At 42.8% G+C, this 20,490-nt stretch overlaps 1 protein-coding gene across 11 annotated transcripts in view; it reads right to left on the reverse strand.

Annotated features, from left to right (window-relative positions):
- Nucleotides 1-20,490, reverse strand: part of eya4 (EYA transcriptional coactivator and phosphatase 4) — a 42,312-nt gene extending 21,822 nt beyond the window's left edge. For 9 of the 11 annotated variants that reach the window (XM_044049069.1, XM_044049070.1, XM_044049064.1 and 6 more), the window contains exons 1-2: nt 19,372-19,408; nt 16,723-16,783 (exon numbers count right to left, since the gene is read on the reverse strand). In XM_044049069.1, coding sequence (XP_043905004.1) covers nt 16,723-16,783; nt 19,372-19,382 — 72 coding nt within the window. In that variant the 5' untranslated portion in view covers nt 19,383-19,408. Of the gene's footprint in view, nt 1-2,108; nt 2,533-16,722; nt 16,784-19,371; nt 19,409-20,077 lie in introns of those variants that run through there. The other 2 variants (XM_044049061.1, XM_044049063.1) reach the window with 2 other exon arrangements.

Here is a 20,490-nt window from a genome sequence, read left to right on the forward strand (position 1 = left end):
AAACAAGTAGGGCTGAATGTCTATCTTAGGTGTGCATGTGTGTGTCTCTGTCATAGGTGTGTGTGTGTGTGTGTGTGTGTGTGTGTGAGGAGGACTGCGTGGTAGAGTTATGGTTCTGATTAGAGGACCCTGCTGAGAGCGAATAAGACGCAGCACTTAGCTGTTTAAGACAGAGTTCAAAGGTTAGTCGGTGCCCTCGTATGGATCACTTTACACACACATAGACAGACACAAAAGCCACTTTCATGTCACGTTTCATGCTTTACCGAAATTTAACAAGGCTGTCAGTCACAGCATCAACAGCACGGTCGTGAGAAACTGCAATCCACATGTAACGCACACACACACACACACACGGGGGCTACATACAAACGTCAGAGTATGACAGCCCGCATGTGCGCGCGCACGCACACACACACACAATCCTGGCTGTTTCTGTCTCAACATGATCTGTGAAAACACGAGCGCACGCAGGCTTTGATCCCGAAATGCTTTTATCGTAGTACTTCATCCATTGCACACTTTCACTCACTGTGAACACCTCTGCCTCCGCCACTATCTCACCACTTTTATGTTTGTCTGTCAGAAGTACTTGATCCGTCTTACAAAAAAACCTCATGCATTTATTTTGTACGTTTCCCCCGCGCCTCCCCAACTTTGGCATTTTAATCACATATTATTTAATAACACCTTTTCTTTATCCAGTACATGTCATGCTTATGATCCAAATTAGACGCATTAAAACTATATAAATGCTGTCATGTGTTTCTAAACCTACAAAAATCCAAACACCAAATAAGTGGAAAAACAGTTGTCCTGCATTCTGATATTCAGCATAATTTTTATTTTATTTTTCCGTGTCTTGCAGCAAAGCACGCACAATTTCATCTGGAACAACAAAATGAAGGGCCTCTCAGCGCACTCTTAGGTGGCCACAATGCCACAATACCCATTTGTGTCACCTGAGCCACTTAAATAGGGGACCTTTGACCCGGTTGGCCGGGTGACCGGTCTCGAATACAACCTGCCTGCCTCAGGAAACTCCCCGAGGGATAAATACAGGTATTCAAGGTAATTAGCAGTAATAACAATGATTTATTTAAGGCAGACTACACACTGATATGTTTGTGTTGTTACTTGCTAATGACATTTATCATCCGACGGACGTAAAATGAATGGAAACCTTCACGGCAGCGACAAAAACAATAGACGTGAGTCTGGTCCTTGTGTTGTTTCCTAGTTTTAGTCTTTTTTTAGTCAACGCTCGCTCAAGAATATACACTTTGACAAAAAAAAATAAAAGGTTTGTGTTATTGTTTCTGACCGACTGCGAAAAGTGCGATGTGTTTCTGGTAATAACCCAACCCATCTGCAACGGGACATACGATACCGCGCAGAGGTGCACACGCACAACCAGAGAGAGAAAGAGACACAAACAAAATTGATATATATATATATATATATCTCTAATATGTATATCTATGCTTTAAGGCAATCTGTTATAATTCTGCATTGACAGTGATCAGAAGTTTTGCTGTTTCATAACCATATTTACTTTTACGTGATTTCCTCACTACACATGAAAGACTGTCACCACGTCAATTGCTCAAATACTTAGGCCATGAATTTCTAAATTTAAATTCTTTCTCTTTAATTCAACCGATGACTGACACATGCATAAACCTAAATGTTGCAAATATAAATTTCTCATAATGGTAACTATAGTACCAAAAACAAAATGTATGTCAAAATAAATGAATTGAAATTAAAAAGTTAGTTAAGAGGGTATGTGTTGTCTTTAATGTAAATTTATATTGTGAATGGATTTTATTTCAATTTATTTGAACAGTGGCTATGATTGCAGTGTTTTCACTTAGCCTACTAACCTTATTTTTAAATGCACCCAGTCATCTAAATTAATATAGCAAATATCTAAAAAGCAAACATTAATCATCTTTTTTTTTTGCATTGATTTCGCCAATAGGAAATAGAACAGACAGAACATGTCACACACTATTAGTGAAGAAATTACTATCAATTTCTCCAAATTTAAAAATAATATGAGCTCATTCGCACACACATACACAGAGTTATAGATCCAGTCTTACCTCAGGGTGTAATCCGGTCTGTCAGGAGTCCTATATTTCCACAAAGCATTACCGAGCTGTACGATCCCACCAGCTTCCCGTCAGACTCAGGCTTTCTGGTCTTCCTCTCACTCACTCACTCACACTCACTCACACGCACACACACCTCCAACACCACTTCAGCTTATCTCTATCTACCTGTCTCTCACTTTGCACCTGAGGTGCCACGTTTTTCTTGTTTTTGCTCTACAGAGAAAAATGCATCCTTTTTCCCCCCCTCGCTCCCTTGGTGTCACCCTGAATAAACGTGTAGTTTTTCTTTTACTTTCCCCCCCAAAAAAAGGGACGACGGCGCGTGTAACTACACACCCTGTGTCTACGTCTCTGTCTCTATGGGTAATACACACAGGTCCTGTCTTCCTCGAGTAATGGGGAACATTTCACTCGTCCTGTTTCCTTCCACCTCTGCCTCCTCCCCCTCTTTTTCTCTTCTCCTCCTCCTCTCTCTCTCTCTCTCGCTCTGTCTCTCTCAACTGTCACTCACTACAGCTTACGTTTAAAACAAAAAACCTTTCTTTTTTTGTTTGTTCACAAAACGTGCACCATCTCATTGCATATTCGTGTTCGGGTCCAACACTGAGATCAACGTTGTAAATACAGCGAGTGTATGAACGTGATTTCACGATGAGGAATTTTAAACGTGTGTGTGTGTGTGCAAACATACACATTTTTGCACACACACACACACACACACACACACACACACGTATGACTCAAACCTGCCAGTAGTATGTACGCATGATTACGCCCACTTAGCTTCGATGGTAAATGGAGATGTGATGAGGATGTAATGTCAATGCTGTGCAGTAGAAAGTAAAGGTCACACCATAAACTTCACACTACGCTGACCCTCCCAGACACACGCACACACCCTCCCAATGTCAAATGGCACATGGACACCTGAGCACACACACACACACACACACCTAATCTGTGTTAATTGGAACCACACGGGCTGCACGCGTGTGTCGTATGTGAAGTGTAGCCCGGGTTGGAGGGAGGGGGGACGGGGCGGCTGGGGGTGTAAGTGGCTCAGAGTGGACTCGCACACAAACACACATTAATAATCGCTCTGAAGATGATCACACGGTCCAGAACCTTTTTTTTTATCCTTCTCCAAAACTTCACCAGGCCTTCACCTCATGATCAACATCTTAAAGGGTCAGTGCGCTCACATTACATTATACTGTACCTGCAACCTCACATACAGCGTGCGGGTGTAGTATCGCGTAAATCCGACTCTACTCGCGTGCCATTCTGGTTTTAAAGGCTCATTTGAATAACATTACCGGTGCCTTTCAGCAAACATTTACTTGACACACGTTTGTTGGTAAATTCTGCTGAGGTGACAGTATTATTTTAAAGCTCCAACCCGGGTGCTTTCGGATGATCATGCTCATCTTTGTGCTGATGAATGTCTGTGGCTGCACAGCGTGTCCTTGACTTAACCCTGATTCAAATTTGGTGCCAGTACCATGTCTCAAGTCTTTCATTACAGTTGATTTGTGTAAAAAAATCATCAAATATTAAGGACTTGATGTCGAAATTGGTTGGTAATTTTACTCCTGTTAGCCCACGTGTGCAGCTCTACTTTACAGCCATAGTGTCAAAACTCTAGGCTAAAATTAAGCATTTCAACTTGTGCGAACTGAGCCGTGAACAATGTAAATTGCAGTTTGACTGTTACTGTACATGCACAAAGCAGCAGAAAACAGCTGAGACGGGTGACAAATAAATACAGGCCCAGAGACCAATTTGGAACAGGGCCACTGTCTCCAACTGTGACCCAGCCACCTTTAGCTCCGTCGCCATGGTGACAGCATGCAGCCCCGTCCCACAGCATTTATCCCCCAAAATACCAATAAACACCGTGATTGATAGACCGTCCTGTGGACCCGTGTGCAGACGTGAGTGCAAATATCTGTTACTATATGTGCATGCCTGCATGCTTTCTGTGTGCGTGTGCCGGACTTTTGAGCGTATGCGCGGGATTAGCTGTCAGAACAGATTAGGGTGTTGCCGCAGCGCTTGACAACTCAAGCACTTTATTATTAGCCAGGCAGGACCCCATCGGGAGGGGGTCGTCCAAAAACATCCCCGATGAAATATTTTCACAGCAAGTGGAGAAGGGGAACAGGGGAGGTGTCCCAAAAACATGCCTGATGAAATACAAAAAAAAATGGGGGGGAAAAAGAAAAACAGTAGTGTGGCATGGGCACAGTGGAGCAGTAAACTGTGCAAAGGAAGCAGGTAGTATATTAGACAGTGAAGTGACAGGTCTTAGCTTTGGTTTTTGTTGACTTAAGAAGTGTTTTAAAAGTGTCTGACAAAGGTGCACTGCTCCCTTTCAAGAGGCCCTCGAGAACAACTTTGTTCTTTAAGAGGAACAACAGCAGTTTGTCTTTGTGACACAGGCGGAGACAGACTCTGGTCCTCTCCTGCTCTTTTTTCTTGCTTATTTATTTTTGATGTATTGAATTGTACACGTGACCTTAAGGGAGTAGTTCTGCGTTTCACTTTCTCGCTTAGAGTTACATGGGAGAATAAATAGCCTATAGATCAACAGTAACTTCTCTAGCTTCTTTTTATTGCTGTTTGTCCTTTTGTTCTATTGGTTTCTATACAACATGCGACGGCAACTAGACCACGTAGTATATGCACGGGACATGACGGTTGCATCGTTCTGCCAATGTTGAATTAAGAATGGAAAAAAGAAGAGGAACAGATGACACACTGTAGTGCTTGCTCGGTGTAGACCCCCGAACACACACACCTGTGCAACGTGATCATACAGCCATCCCTGCCTCTGACATCGGCTGGTGTGTCGACCACAAAACACACTCATGAAGGATGTTACTCACCACACAAACACATCCGCCATCTCTATCTGTCCGCCACATTCTCTCTCTCTCTCTCTCTCACTCACTCACACACACACACACACACACACACACACACACGAGTCTCACCAGATTACCTGTCCCCTGTTCAAAGCTCCCTGCTCTCCATTTGTATGAGTGGTTATCGGTGTGGTAACCCAATCCCCTTCCTTTCATGTAAAATACATTGTGCTGAGCCTCCACCCACCCCTCCACCTCCCCCCAGTTCCCCCAGCCTGGGGAGGTGTAAAACTATCCCTCTCTTTATGCCTCCAAAAATGCCCCTTTTTCAGGTGTAGTAGGAAGCTATAAAAGAAAAAAAAAAGAAGTGAGGGAGTGAAAGGGAAGAACAGGGTGAGTCTGTGGAGCAGGGCAGAGGTGAAGGAGGAGGTGTTTGGGTGAAAATGTACTCTCTGAAACTCTCTTTTACGACTCTCTCTCTCTCTCTACCTGTTCACATGGAATTGCCAAGAGGGAGACTGACGTTGTTCATAACTTGAGGGACACTGAAAAGAAATGAACGATATTCACACGCAGTTTTTCCACCTGAGGTATCGCATGTCTTTAAAAACCCAGAGGGACGCTGTAGACGGGAGACGGGACAAAAATAGAGCTAAAGCAAGACGCACATCTCGATTGTGAACTTACAAGACAATATGAACTATCTGGGAAAGTGCTCCAAGCTACTGTATATGGCCATTCAAAATTCGCAAACTCATAAAACACCTTAAAAGATTAAGCTGCACTTAAATTATTCTACATCCAAACAACTCTAGAACTAATATATCTAAAATCTAAAATGTGTTCAACTGACCGTTTTGTAAGTATTTTAATATGTTATTGTTAATATATACATATATGTGTATATATATACATATATATGTGTATATATATACATATATATGTGTATGTATCTATATATATATATATATATGTACACTTAACCACGGCACACAGATGGTCATCATTTTCTGAGGATGGAAATGCCAAAATAATTGTCCAGTTCAACTCGAAAACCTCTTCCTGTCAATTTTATATTTAGGTGTTTGCATAGATTAGTCATTAGGCTTTAAAAAACAAACAAAAAAAAAAATCAAAAAAATCCCCTAGATTTAGCTTTATGTTTCGCACACATAAAGTCCACAAATTAAATTAGCCAATAACTCTAAATCAAATGAGGCCAATGTGATAAAGCTACACGACATAAAGATACCATTTGTTGCAGAGGTCGCTGTGTAACCACCTTGTGTAACAACCATGTGTAAGCAAAGGATTTCTTCTTTATGAAGCTACATCGCGTCTGATATTATAGCAACAATAGCAAATAGCTTTTCCTGGGTCACTCTGCTTCCCTCCGTCATATTCTTAGTAACTGCTGGACGTGTTACATTTACACTAATCAAATACTCTTTAATCAATCACAAAGTATATACAAAGTAATCACATACCTAAACACTGCTGATAATGAAGTAATTTTACAGAGTCACATGTTTCTGACTTTCATCAGTAAAATCAATTCACTGGAGTCACAGACTTATAATAATAATAAATAATTCCATCTGTTAAAATACTAAGTAATTCCTGCTGGATTAAAGTTAATCTATTTTCATCTCTTTTCATCAACTTTCTTTCTTTTTTTTTTTAATTCAATTTAATTGACTCACTGTGAATACACGTTTAGGGAGTAGTAGGAGGAGCAGTAGAGGTAACGGTAACTAAGGCTTCCTCTCCGTCCTGGTGGTCTCCATAGCTGCCATTTAAATTGGCTCCTCATTGTCTCGAAGAGTGAGGGGATCACAGACATGATTTAATGCAGCTTTACTCGGGAGGAGACAAATGAAAAGTCACTGACGGATGTGCGTGTGTGGACGTATGTGCGTGCGCGCGCGCGCGGGGCCGGTTCTGCACTGTTAATTGTGAAGCGTTTGGCCTCGACTGCCCCTGCTCAGCTAATCTGATGAGAGTGATTAAAAAAACAACCAGGGGAAACCTAAACCAGTCCACGGCTGACCAGGCACACACACACACACACACACAGGCACTCCACTCAGTGGATAAGACACACACTCAAGAACGCACACAGCTCAACGTGAAATACCTAAAAGCACACTATGACAAAGACACTGTAGCTGCCCGGTCAACTGAGTGGATAAATGTGGCGCGGAGAAATTTGCTGATTGCTCGACAACATTTCTTCACAGGCGTAATGATTAATCAATTACCTCTGCAGCCCTAAATAATTGATCCGCATGACTCAATGCATCGGTCAATAGATGACTCCAAGCTCTATGCCCCGTGTGTATGAGTCACAGCGGCCGGGCCAGACGTGGATTAGTCTCCGAGGTAAAAGATGTCACAGTATATAGGATATAATATTACAGGCACGTCCTCATTCTATTAACATATATCTGTTGGCTTACAGTCGTCCCCGCGTCTGCGTGGGTTGACTTCAGGTGCTCGTCGTGACGCGTCCTCCCGCAGTTGAGGTTAGGTCAAATGGAGACCGTGTCAGTGGGAGCGCGGATGCTTGTTTGTTTCCATATGTTTAGTCCGCAATGAACCGATGACGTGTCCAGGGTGAAGCCTGCCACTCCGCCAGTGTCAGCCGAGAATGGCTCCAGCTTTGACCTTTGAAGGATAAGCTTTATATGATGGATGAATGGATAACTTTTAGTGTTTTGTTGTGCCTCAGTATTCATGAACAGAGGCAATGTAACTATATTTTTGTACGCTGTATGATCCTCCGTCTGAAAATGGGCTATGTCAAGCAATACTATCAGACCCAACTATAGGAGCATTTATGTGTATACACCAGCAGCGCAGAGGCGGGGAGGGGCAACACAGACTTATCCTGTCAAACTTAAAGTGAATTCATCCTGAAACCTTTGCTGGATGTTTTTTTCAGTCATACTCTAACCTGTTTGGAGCCATTTCACTTTACAAGCTTGCCTATGCCCGGCTTGACATAAATTGAATCACTTCCTGAGTGCAGCACAGGAATGTCACCAGGTGACACAGGATCTAAACCCCACCACCACGACGTTGAGGAGCTAATAGACTTAATCGGCATCGTGTGAACTAATTTGACAATTTAAATGCAGCACATATTTAAAAGTTGATTTAGATCCTTAAAAGAATAATCGAGACGCTAACAGAGATTATAGCTCACAGGTGGTGAAGTCGTTAGAAACAAGGTGTAGATCAGATTTACAGAACATTTTTTAAATAATAGTGTAGCAGAGGGTTGTAAATAAAGTGAGTCCGGCTGAATTTAAATGACACGAAAGACACCTGGGATATTTCTGTTTCGTAAAATGGCGAAGCGCTGCGTGAAATATATCCATATGTTGTACAATTTTGTTCAAATTTAACCCAGTTTTAACAGATGGCTAAGAAAGGACTCTGGGGTCACTGAGGACATGGGGCCAATGGTGAGCTTTCCATCCCCACCTTGGTGGCGCAACATTCCCTGGCTGAGATTCAACTTTCACACCATCATATGGTTCAAATCTGTATAAAAGTGTAACACTGGAAAAGATGTATTTTGAAGGGGAGAGGAGGATGTGAACGGGTTAAGAAGCACTTACAGTAAAACAGAAGGGTTTTGAAATACATCCACTGGTATTTATATGGACTCCATGTCCTTTTACTAGAACAGTAAGAGCTCCTCTCTGCTGCTGTGTGAGACCTGAAGAAACACAACACCGTCCTCCTGCATCCCCCCACCCCTCTTACCCTTACCCCACCTCATCCCTGGCCCAACTGCAGCTACCACACAGCCCCCCCCACCACCCCACTCAGTCCCGATACCGCAGCCTTCCCCCTCTGAATGCACCAACCCACCCCCTGAGCACCTCTACATCCCATTGTGAAAAGAATCAATTAAATGTGTGTGTGTGTGCGACAGAGCAAAGGACAGACAAGCAAACAGCACTTAGCAATTGTTTAGTGTTACAATTCACAGTCCAATTCTTAAGGAAGTCCGAGTGGTCATAACTGCAGTGCATGTGTGCGTGTGTGCGTGTGTGTGTGTGTTTGTGTGTCTATGGCAGCAGCAGCATCAATAATTAAAGCTAATCTCATTAGGCCTCAGATCCCTTTCAGACGCTTTTAATTAAATGATGAATGGCCTCCCAGCTGCCTGTTAAATAATGCTGCTCATGACATCACGGTGTGTGTGTGTGTGTGAGGGCTACAACATAAGGTAGATATCCTTAAGACAAAACACATGGAGAGACATTAAGCGGACAGATAGGTATGCTCTCATACACACACATGCCATCTGCTCTCAGATCCAGTATACAGCTGGCTATTAGGAGTCACTGCTGCACCGAGGACAGCGAGCGGGAGTTGAGTGTCTCAAAAGTCGCAACCTGTTCCACCATGCCAGACCTTTACACTTCATATCGCCTTCCTAATAAAATCACTCACAATACCATATGTCTGCGATGAGGGAAGGCAGATTGAGGAGGAGGAGGAGGAGGAGGAGGATGTGAGTGTGGAAAAAAAAAGGAGAAGAGAAGAGGACACAGAGTGCTCAGGGGTGTGAAACAGATAAAGATAAAGGAAGACAAAGAGGGAGAGACCATATAGGCCAAATTAGAGAATGAGAGCGACAGGTAAAGCAGAGGACAGGTGAGTTTGCCAAAGTGCCCCGGGCTCCAGACAGCGTGGACCTATGAGAAAACTCATAATCCCTTCTGTTCCTCACCCGCCACTGTTCTCCCTGTCCCACTCTCTCCCTCTCTCTCGCTCTCGCTCTCCCTCTCCACCACCACCATCACCACAACCCCCCCACCCCCACCCCTCCTTGCTCTTGGTCTGGCTGTGTATCGGATTGCTGACTTCACAATAGACCCTGAATCATCACTCCAGCCAGAGACACACAGGGAGAGACGAAGAGGCGGACAGGCCGGCAGAGAAGGAGAGGCTGCGACAGACAGATAGGGAGATGGGAAGACAGACATACAGGTTCAGGGACAGGGTAGTAAAAACTGTCATCAGTGATAAATAAATAAAGTTGCACAAGCTAAAAAAAAGAAAGAAAAAAGAATCTTCTGGTTTGAAAATTGAAGTTGGAGGAAAAAGGCAGTTGACCATCAGTGGGCGATTCCTCTGGTTGCAGAAAGAACAGTTTGACATGAAGTCTATGAGAAAATGAGCCTACTTTTCAGCTGATTCAGCGCTACTTTGATAGAACTGTATGTTATTTTTTTGTTTATTAGGGTTACATTAAAAGGACAATATATGATAATATGATAAAGCACAACACACATGAGCGGCCACCGTGTGATTGACGGCTAGTGTCGTCCAATAGGATGCTTCATAGCAGGACTAGAAGCCTACATACATTTTTATATACAGTCTATGCACACGGCACACTCTACTATAATCTACTCTTACAATTCACCTGTGAGGCTCAGTCCCTGTTATATAACAACAAATTTAGATTTACTGAAACTGGTTTCAGATCAGCGATCAAGTGTCGGAGGATAATCTACGTTGGGGTACACAGCGTAGCAGGAGAGAAAAGGTTGGATTAAGCTGTCTATAGAGTCCATCCCTGCAAATTCAACCATCATTTATCTAGAAGACAGAATTGTTGTGCACTTCTACGGCATTAATGTCGTAGTTGCTCAGGTAGTTGAGCTGGTAGACAACAATTATAATAATCTATTCAATGTTCACTTTTCAAGCACAAATGCCAAACATTCACTTCCAAATGCAGGAATCCACATTTTTCATTGTTTTTCAATGATCATTTAATATGTTCAGGTTTCAGACGAACGCTCAGACAAAACAAGTAATTATAAGATTTCATCTTGGGTGGTTTGGACATTTTTCTATTATCCAGTCGAACGTTTCACTGAGCAGCCAAGCATTAAACACACAAGTCAGAACCGATGATGTAGTCGGTGTACTTAGAAAAAGAGAAACACTTAAAAGATAATGAAAACAGTCATTAGTTTCAACTCCAGTGTTATTAAGTCAGTCAGTGCAGAGACGCAGGTCACAGCCCATCTGGCCTCAGCGACCCCTGCTACCTCTCTGATCCTATACTGCCGAGAGAGAAATCCAATCTCCCCGCACAGCAGCAGAGGAAGCTCTCGCTGCAGGCAGGGCAGACGTGTTCCTCTGTAACCAAAGCACAATTGTTGCAATTTCATTTCCTTTCCAGCAAAACGAGGAAATATGCTCCTTTTTTTTTTTTTGTTGTAACCAACGGCAGATGAGCAAAGCAGAGTGAACAAAAGGGAGGCTGTGCTATCAAGGGCTGTGTTTTCTGGAAGCTGCTTGGAACAAAGGATGAAATATTTCACAACCCAGGACTGCTGGTCCACTACTGTCAGGTTTTGGAAGTGCTTGAATTCAGTGTCATTGCAGGTGTAGGCCACGTTTAGCAGTGATGTGAATGTCCCTGAAAAATGCGTCGACTAGTCAATTACGATCGGCTCTTAGAAGTTCTCCACTCAGATGACCTCAGCTGTCCCACACCGCAAAAAGTATATGTGTTAAACAGAGACACACCTACACACACACACACACACACACACACACAAGCGCTCATACTCTCACACAAAAACACACACATAGCAGACACTCAAGCACACATATCATGTGGTTTCCTGTCTGGTGCGTTCCTCTACGAAGCCCACGCTGGTTGCTCTGGGTTTCTAGATGGATTCTCCAGTCTGTTTTGGGGGGTTTGACTCTGTCAGCTTATGATCGGCTCACAGGCCGTCTGTGACCCGCTGACCTCACACCTAGCTGACTTTTCTCTGGCCAGACTCCCACTCGGCTCTCTCCCGTACGAGTTATAAATTATCCGAATCAAGGCGAGAACCGAGAACAGTGTTGTTGAAAGGCAGATGTTTTGGTTGTTTCGGGCTTTTAACCGTGGGCTGATTGCTCCAAGTTTCACAAAACTGAAAGTATGGAGGTAAATGTAATACGAAGACACGGAGCACATTCTCAACAGCTGGTTATCTTATCCCAGCGTAGAGAGCAGGAGCATGGTGGTGTCCAAAGGGAGCAAGAACTCTATTGTCCTGCCTCTGCTCTTAAAGGTCCAGTGTGTACAAACTGGTGACATCTAATCTTGAAAATGCAGAATGTAAAAAAACAGTGGACTCCCCCAACTCGCTCCTCCCTTACCCGACCACGTCAGGAAACTACGGTGTCCTTTACATACCAGAATGGATGCTGTTCTTCTTTGTTTGTGCCGTAAGCTTCGGCTTCAAAACACTAGACACATGCTCTGGCTTATGTAAAGCAAAGTACATATAAAGGCTATATATATGCATGTATATATATATATATATACACATCCTCTCCTCCTCTGCCATTATCAGCCACAGTGAAATCCATAATAATGGACATTATTATAAAATAAGTGTCCTAATTATACTTTCTTTTCTCGGAGGGAGGTGACAAGGAGTCTGAGCGGCAGACTCTCCGAGCAACACTCAGCTGTCAACTAAACATAAATCGCACAAGAATCACTGTACACTAAGCTGAAATTGAAGTGCACCCTGGTGCCACAACCAGGATGCCAACCTTACGAAAGGGATGCCAGTGGGTAGCTGTTACACTGTGCACTCCAGTGATCTGTTCACATGCCTTGTCGCCGGGCAGACTCTCTATGACGCCAATGCAATCTTGGCAATCAGGGTTGGGTCGTGCTCGTATTTAGCTACTGCTGCTGCTGCATGTAACTTTGTGTGAATGTGTCTGTATGGGGTTGTAGGGGTGAAAGAGGGGTGCAACCTGATGCCTTTCCTCCTCTAACTCAGTCTCTCTCTCTCTCTCTCTCTCTCTCCCCCTCTCTCTCTTTCACTCTGCCTGTCTCTCTATCACACACGCACAAACACACATGCACAGAGTGGGACAGCTGCCATACTTAGGGCCTCTCCCAGTGCACCAGAGGAAAACGGCTATGACTAAAAGGGCCTTTTTCCCCCTCTTTTTTTTTTCACACCCCCAAAACTTAATCTCATTTTTTTTTTTTTTTCTTCTGGTGGTCATATGTTTAAATATTGCGAGGCTCCCATGGGTCAACAAACTCTGCCGTCCCCCCACATTTTACTGCTTCACCACAAGCTGACAGGCTGGAGACTTCAGTTCTGTCAGATCAAGAGTCATGGCGGGACTGCATGCAGTTCATATTTGTGTTTGTGTGTGTGTGTGTGTGTATAAGGGCTAATGACTGCCTCTTTGTCAGATATTAGCTGAATTCATAGACAAATCAATAGTAATCATTAGAAAATGGACCCAAACATCAAGTCTTCATCTTCAACAGCAATCACTTTTTCCTCCAAAGCTAAATAAGAATGTGACAACAGGTGAAGTGAGACAGTTAAACAGGCTAAAAGTAGCATTACAGAGCCGACCACTGCTGGCCCTGTCTTGGGCTCCTTCCAGAGCTCCCTGAGGACCCCAGACGGCAGGCTGGCCTTCGGCAAGCAGGCGGCCACAGAGGACGCTCTGACCATAACCCAGATGATGTGCGATGGATGGGGCGGGAAAAGGGCGGGGTTGAGGAAGTAAGGGACAGAGTTGACTATAAAGAGTAGAGAGGAGGGGTGGGGGACGTATCAGGTGTCAACAGACAACTCCCCGAAACTTTGTGTGTGAGGTCTGCGCTGTTTTCTTAGTCACCCGAGACACGCCCATTTCATTGAAGCAGTGTGAGGAAAGAATTAACCACTTTCAGTTTAAATATTAAACAAGGGGAAAGCATTCAAAGGAAATTAATTACAACTTCTGCGGCAATTTCGCAAATTATAACCTTCATTTTCAGCTGGGGGGGTGGGGGGTAAATTCAATTTGTCGAAGCTGGCACTTGTACGTAGCATTTAGGGCTCTGTTGTAATCAGATTGAGACGAAAAGTACACAGCTGCCGTAATTTGAAACGCAGCAGGAAGACACATTAACTGTGAGCAAACACTGATTAATTGTTATAATCCTGAGTTTAGTTTTAAAGGCTGCACAAACGCACCGCCACCTATTCTGCATGAGTTCACTAGTCGTTTTTTTTTTTTGGATGCATAAATGCCAAATGTTAATTGGTTTCACCTCCTCAGTTATGACATTTCTTATTCTCTCGTGCTGTTAAACCAAATATCTGTGGGATGAGAACTGTTGACAGGGCAGAACAAAACATTTCAATTTGGGCTGTGGGAACGTGATAGTCAGGTTTCACAAATTTTCTGACATTTTCTGGACTGAAAAAATAATCAATAGTCGCATGAGTCTCACATGACAGCTGAGCCTGGCAACCCATTTCAAAACCCTTTTTTTGTTTTGTTATTGGGGATTTATCAAAATATAATAACTTAACACAACATTTACCAAATCAAAAATACACCCACGACACCAAATGAATATGTTCAATACAATCAAGTCATGATTTGCATAGGGACAAATCTCAGCTCTCGGTTCATAGGTCTGTGTAACAGGATTAAAATCTGCTCTGCCCTTGCACTGGTCTTATTTCCAACCTGAACAATTAATCAATGCCTTTGGGCCCGAGCTCAAATTCACATTATAAATGATAGCGCTGCCCTATTTAAAGCAGGTGAAGTAATTGTGGAATATGGACATCAATATTTGATTTTTTTTCAGATGGCAGCAGGACAAGATGGACGCTCCCCCTCGTCATCTCTGCTCCTTCTCTGTCTGTTGTCGCTGTGCGTTTTGTGTTGTTGTGTTCACCGCGCTGTACGGTCTGTGTGAGTGACGGCTCTCCACCTGGGTCAGCTCGTAATCCAAGCCTGGGCGAGTCTGACAGAGCAACACAAAAAGCGGGAGAAAAACAACATACTTCATGCGCTCTGTCCCACTTGTGCTATTATTACTGTCGAGGCTGGCAGGTCAGAGGGAGGGAGGGAGGGAGGGAGAGAGAGAGATTGCTTGATGGAGGAGAAGGAGGAGGAGGAGATGAAATTACACCTGTTCTGGTGGCTGACTAACGACTTTGAAATGCGAGTGGACCTCGCTCGCCGCCAAAATCATTTTCCCAACAATACGGCCTGATCTTTAAACAAGCAGAAGTGGGACGCTGTGCTGAGGTGACGCAGAGATGACCTGTTGTGCTTGTTTTGCGTGTGTGAGTGCATGATTGATGACATGCTGTAAGAGTCACAGTCAGAATGTGGCCAAAAAAAACCAATAAAAATCAGGCCGTATGGATAATTATTGTGATAATTTTTTTGCTTGAGTGAAAGTTGAAGAACCAGTGAATATATATGTATATATATATATATATGTATATATATATATATATGTATATATATATATACACATACATATATGTATGTATATATCTATATCTATATATGTATGTATATATATGTATGTATATATATCTATATATATATATATATATATATATATATATATATATATATAAAATATAAAAACCAGTTTGAGTTAAAAACAAATATACAGTACAGCCTAGAAGCACATCAGCCTGCCCCACACTAGAGGATAATTGGCCAGATTTGCGTCCAGATCTGGCCCTTCCGACAATCCGGGGTGCCTTCTGATTTTAGGCTTAACTAACCAAATTATCCTGTAGTGTGAGAGATTCACGGACGCGATTTTAACGACATCGGACACATCAGAGTCTTCCCCATTTCAAATCGTATATATCCAAAGCGACGGAGTGCGCGAGCAGAACCCCACAATAACCAATGAGAGCGAGCTGACCGGGAAACGGATGTTGCGTACTTTTGTTTAAAAACATAACTTGTACGAGCCAAGCTTATTCCGTCAGCTTTTGTGCGTTTCTAAGCACAAAACATTGCACACACACTCAGCTATTAACTGATGACGCCGACAGTCCGTCTCCATTTCTGTTTATATTCTGAAATCACGTTAAATCACGCGAGTTTCTGTGAGATCCCAAATCCCTGGTATCTCCTCTCTGGTAATTGTTTGATTAAATGCCAAGTGTGTGGTTTTACGTCTTGACTGGATTGTCTACTTTTTCAGGATTATATCATTTAAAATCATTTACAAAGTTTGCTGTCTGTTGTCCAATTAGAAAAAGGAAACCGTTTTGTTATGTTGCGTTTCACTGTGGATGGAAGACACAAGCCAGCAGATCTGACCTCCTGAGTGGACAATCATGACACCAAAGTATTTCTGTTTCTACTGCAAAGATGGCGAAATAAAGGGCAAATCTGCTTTAGTCTGAGTGAGGGCAGCGGAGGAGGCAAACTCACGTCAATAATAGTAAAGAGTAATGATAAATAATGACATCGCGTGTGTGTCTGTGTGTGTGCGAGGGTGTGAGATCTTTGCAGGAACAGCGTGTCACATGATATTTGGATCAAGGATGATTTTTGGAAAAAGTGACAGAACTTGAACACAACACTTTTTTTTTTCTTTTTTTTTACATTTCATTCATCAGTAATTTGCCTGAATTACATTATCACACACACACACACACACACACACACAGTTGTGTGCACACTCTCACTTGTGGTCTATGTCCAAGTCTCATTCTCTGTGACTGCTACCATATGGTTACTGTACCCTCACTGAACCACATCTGCTGTGTATTAACACACACACACACACACACACAGACAAACATCTCTCTCCATTGCATCCATACCTCAGACTTGTGTGGCTGATACAAGGTATACACACCCACCCACCCACACACACACAGTAGCCTTTAACTCACCATCTGTTCGTTGAGGTCCTGTGAGGCCTCCATGGCTTCTTTGGTTGTGATCCACCACACACTTGAGGGGCAAAACAAAAAGAGGAAATTAAATGTGGGTCAGCGGCAAGAAATGTTTACAAACTGTTCTCCCAGGGATGTTGGTGAAAGTACAACCTTGGGGGTCTGATGGCAAGATTTAATCACCAATCGTCACATTCTGGATGAAACCACCCCATCATATTGTGTATGTTTTTTTTGTCATGTCTCACTGCATCTGTCGGTTCGGTCTTCTGTCAGTGTGTTTATGTGTGAGCAACAGGAGCCCGAGGGAGGGAAGCGGCAGCGTTAACTTCGCCATATCATCTTCAGCCAAGGGTGAAGCGAAGAGATAATTGCAGAAGTAAATATCAACAATGAAAATGGAGAAGTGTTAGTGATATGGCTGCTTGGCTGGCTCAGGACCACAGACACAGTGGCTGGCTAGTGTACGAAGACAGTGAGTGACCCAATTATTGCTAGACAAGAGACAGGTTGGTGGAGCGACAGCGAGGCCCGGGGTTATTGTCTCCGGCTCGAATGAGATAAGATGCTGCGATCAGAAAAAAAAAAAAAAATGAACGCAGGAATTACAATGTGACGTTGCAACAAAAGGCCAGCCCCAAAACAATAGGGAACAATGGCATCATCCCAACAGAACAGCACAAAATGGCTCCTCACTGCTGTACGGCTGCAAAGGCTGTGACAGTCGAACAAAAGCCCGGGCTGCGGAGACACGCACACTCGTGCAAACACAAAAGTCCTTCCCTGTCATTAGATCTGTGGTTCCCACCGAGTGTGGTAAGAGCAGTACTGAACCATTTCTAGTTTTCCACCATGAAAACCACATTTTTATGCCTCTGCTCCATTTCACCTCAGCTTAATGGAATAATTCTTTTTTTTTTGTCTGCACCTGCCCTTTCAGGAAGAAAAAAAACAAGCAGCAAAGATGTTCCCTTCAGTGCATTAAAGGTCAAATGTTGAGTATATGACAGTTTATTGTTGTCACATTAAAGGCACATGAAGAGTTATAACATTTACTCTTCTAATAGCTTTCGCTGCACAGTATTTTAAACAAGTTTAAAAAGAAGTTTGTCCCAAACATGAATTATTGAGGATAAATCACTGGGCATTATAACTTTTTTTCAGTAAGTTCAGTGCAGTGTGTGTGTGTGTGTGTGTGTGTGTGTCACTAGCACACTGTGGCGTTTTCTGGCTCGATCCTTTAAACTCACTGGCATCCTTTTAATTTTTCATAGCGTTCAGCTCCTCCTCGCCTGAAACCGAAGACAATAATGCATCTCTCAGGTGAATTGATTTGTGCCAAACCCTCCTCCCTGACCCCTTCTCTCTCTCTCTGTCTCTCTCTGTCTCTCGCTCTCCCTGTCTCACCTTTATGGAGGACAGAATCAGCCATCTATCTTCTATTGCATTTCACTCTCTCCTAATTCTACTGTAACGTGGACACAATGAAGCGTGAAAAACGCCTAAACTGTGCCATTATTTTATAAGCATGGGGGGGTTCGTGTTACTTTTGGGCTCCATAAAGTGTTTAGAATTTATGTAGCCTACTATACATGTATATATTAGTTTAAATTGTGTGTGTCGTAAATGAAATGTGACACTCAAATGTAGTGCACAACTGCTCTGTAAAAAATTATACTTTTGTAAATTTAATGAATTGCCAACTGCTTTGTGCCCACCTATTGTGAGTTGCGTCCCACGGCACAAGAGGACCCGGCAGTTATCTGACACTGCGCAGGGAATCAATAATGCCTGCCATTTCCTTCAGCGTCCCTGCAGAGAGAATTATATTTCTCACTATGGCTATTGACAGCGACCTAAGAGACACATATGGGACAGCGGAGGAGCGGAAAGTGGACTGTGCTGCGGCGATTTCACGCTATAAAAGCCAGAGAGAGAGAGAGAAAAGTGCAGAACAAACCGCAGACTGTTGCCGCAGAGTGACTGCACAGGTGGCACTGGAAAGTACAAGTACCCACATTTTAACAATCGCGTTTACGCACCAGTCCTTGTTTTTTAGGTGACACGGTTATAAACGTGTCTTTAAGTCTGGGTTTTAACTGGAACATATTGACTGATTTCAACACCGTGCGCGCGCGCATACTTTATAGGTGGAAATATTTTTATTTTTATTTTTATTTTAAATGTTCACAAATATTTAATCAAACCCACAAAGAGTCAGAAATATAAGAAATAAAGCAGGACCATGATACCGTCTTCCTTATTATTGAGTTCATTTATTTATATGCATTTTTTTTTATTGAATTTATTAAAACACAGGGTTTTACGAAAGTAGCACATATATACCATTAGGATAATAAATAACACACATCATGGATGAAATAATAATTGAATGGAGCAAATAATAATAATAAGATTATAATTGCTTGTTTTTGAAGCATCTCGTATATTTTATAGGACAGCAAACGTCAGCTCCAAGTTATATTTGTCACATCATGATGCAAAAATGATGTTCAGTTTTTACACAATTTGTTTTTAATTACAATTAAAATTGCCATTAATTAAATTAATTGCCACCCTCTGTATGGATGCATGACTTCGTCATTTTACGCTCAAATCTCCATAAACCACATTCCGTCCACTTACCTTTTACGCATTAATGCGCGTTGATTAAGTATGAGTCGTCCATGTGAAATCTAATCTGTGTGGATTACGGCGCAGTAGGCCCTATCAGATTTTGAGCCGACGCGTAACTTGTCATGTTGTTAGGGGCAGGCCAATGGACGGAAGCCCCGAGAGCCGGCCGTGGCACCGGATTCCTATTTCCCCTACATATCAAATATAAACACAAACTCCACGTGGGACGTGAGGGGGAGCGATGAGGGAGAAAACCCGTGGACGGTCCCCCACATCAATCCAACATAGGAAATCCGAATAAAAACATGTACAGGTGACACTAAACTGCTATCATCATGTGACAATATTCAAATTATTATTTTTTAATCAAGAAAAAGCGTAATAACACCAGTTTTATATATATGAATGGAGCTGACAGACGTTATGTAATAATATTCATAAATAATGGCATTAAAGTGATAATTACTAGATTGATAAAACCATAATGAGTACATTTAGATTGTTTTATCCTCCTATTAAATTTGAGTCAATATTGACGTGACAGTTACTACAAAGGTTCGCGTTACTAAACACATTATATTAGTTTCTGTTGTAATAATTTGAGTTTTGCACACACTTCTAAAACTGTGATTCCAAGTCATTTACATCAGAGTTTCAATCCGAACCAGAACACCTGTGAGTGTCCGAAAATAGAAGAAACAAAGAGAGAGCATACCTGTGCGTAAAAATGATTTTCGTCCCTGAGAGAAATCAGCTCCTTCACTTCATCATCGTCACCATCATCATCATCATCATCATCAAGTGCAGCGTGTGGTCGACGCACAGCTCTCCCTGCTGTCTGCAGCCTGTCACTGACCAAAGCACCAGCCGCTCTCCTTCAGCCGCTGCTGGCCATTACCAGCAAGACTCGGAAACAACACACAAGGCAAAAAGAAAGGAAAAAACAAAACAAAACAACAACAACAACACAGCACGAAGTCGATGAGTTTGTCACACTCAACGTTACAAAGTCAAGTGTGCGTCCCGGGACTCGGTCTCGCGGTGAACGCGCCTCCCACATGCGCAGGAAACACCATTGTTTTCAGTCCGCGTCCAAGTTTGAGCACCAGGCTGTTTCACAGACTTTGA

Source organism: Solea senegalensis, linkage group LG17 (genome assembly GCF_019176455.1).
Source record: "Solea senegalensis isolate Sse05_10M linkage group LG17, IFAPA_SoseM_1, whole genome shotgun sequence".
In the NCBI taxonomy this organism is placed as follows: domain Eukaryota; kingdom Metazoa; phylum Chordata; class Actinopteri; order Pleuronectiformes; family Soleidae; genus Solea; species Solea senegalensis.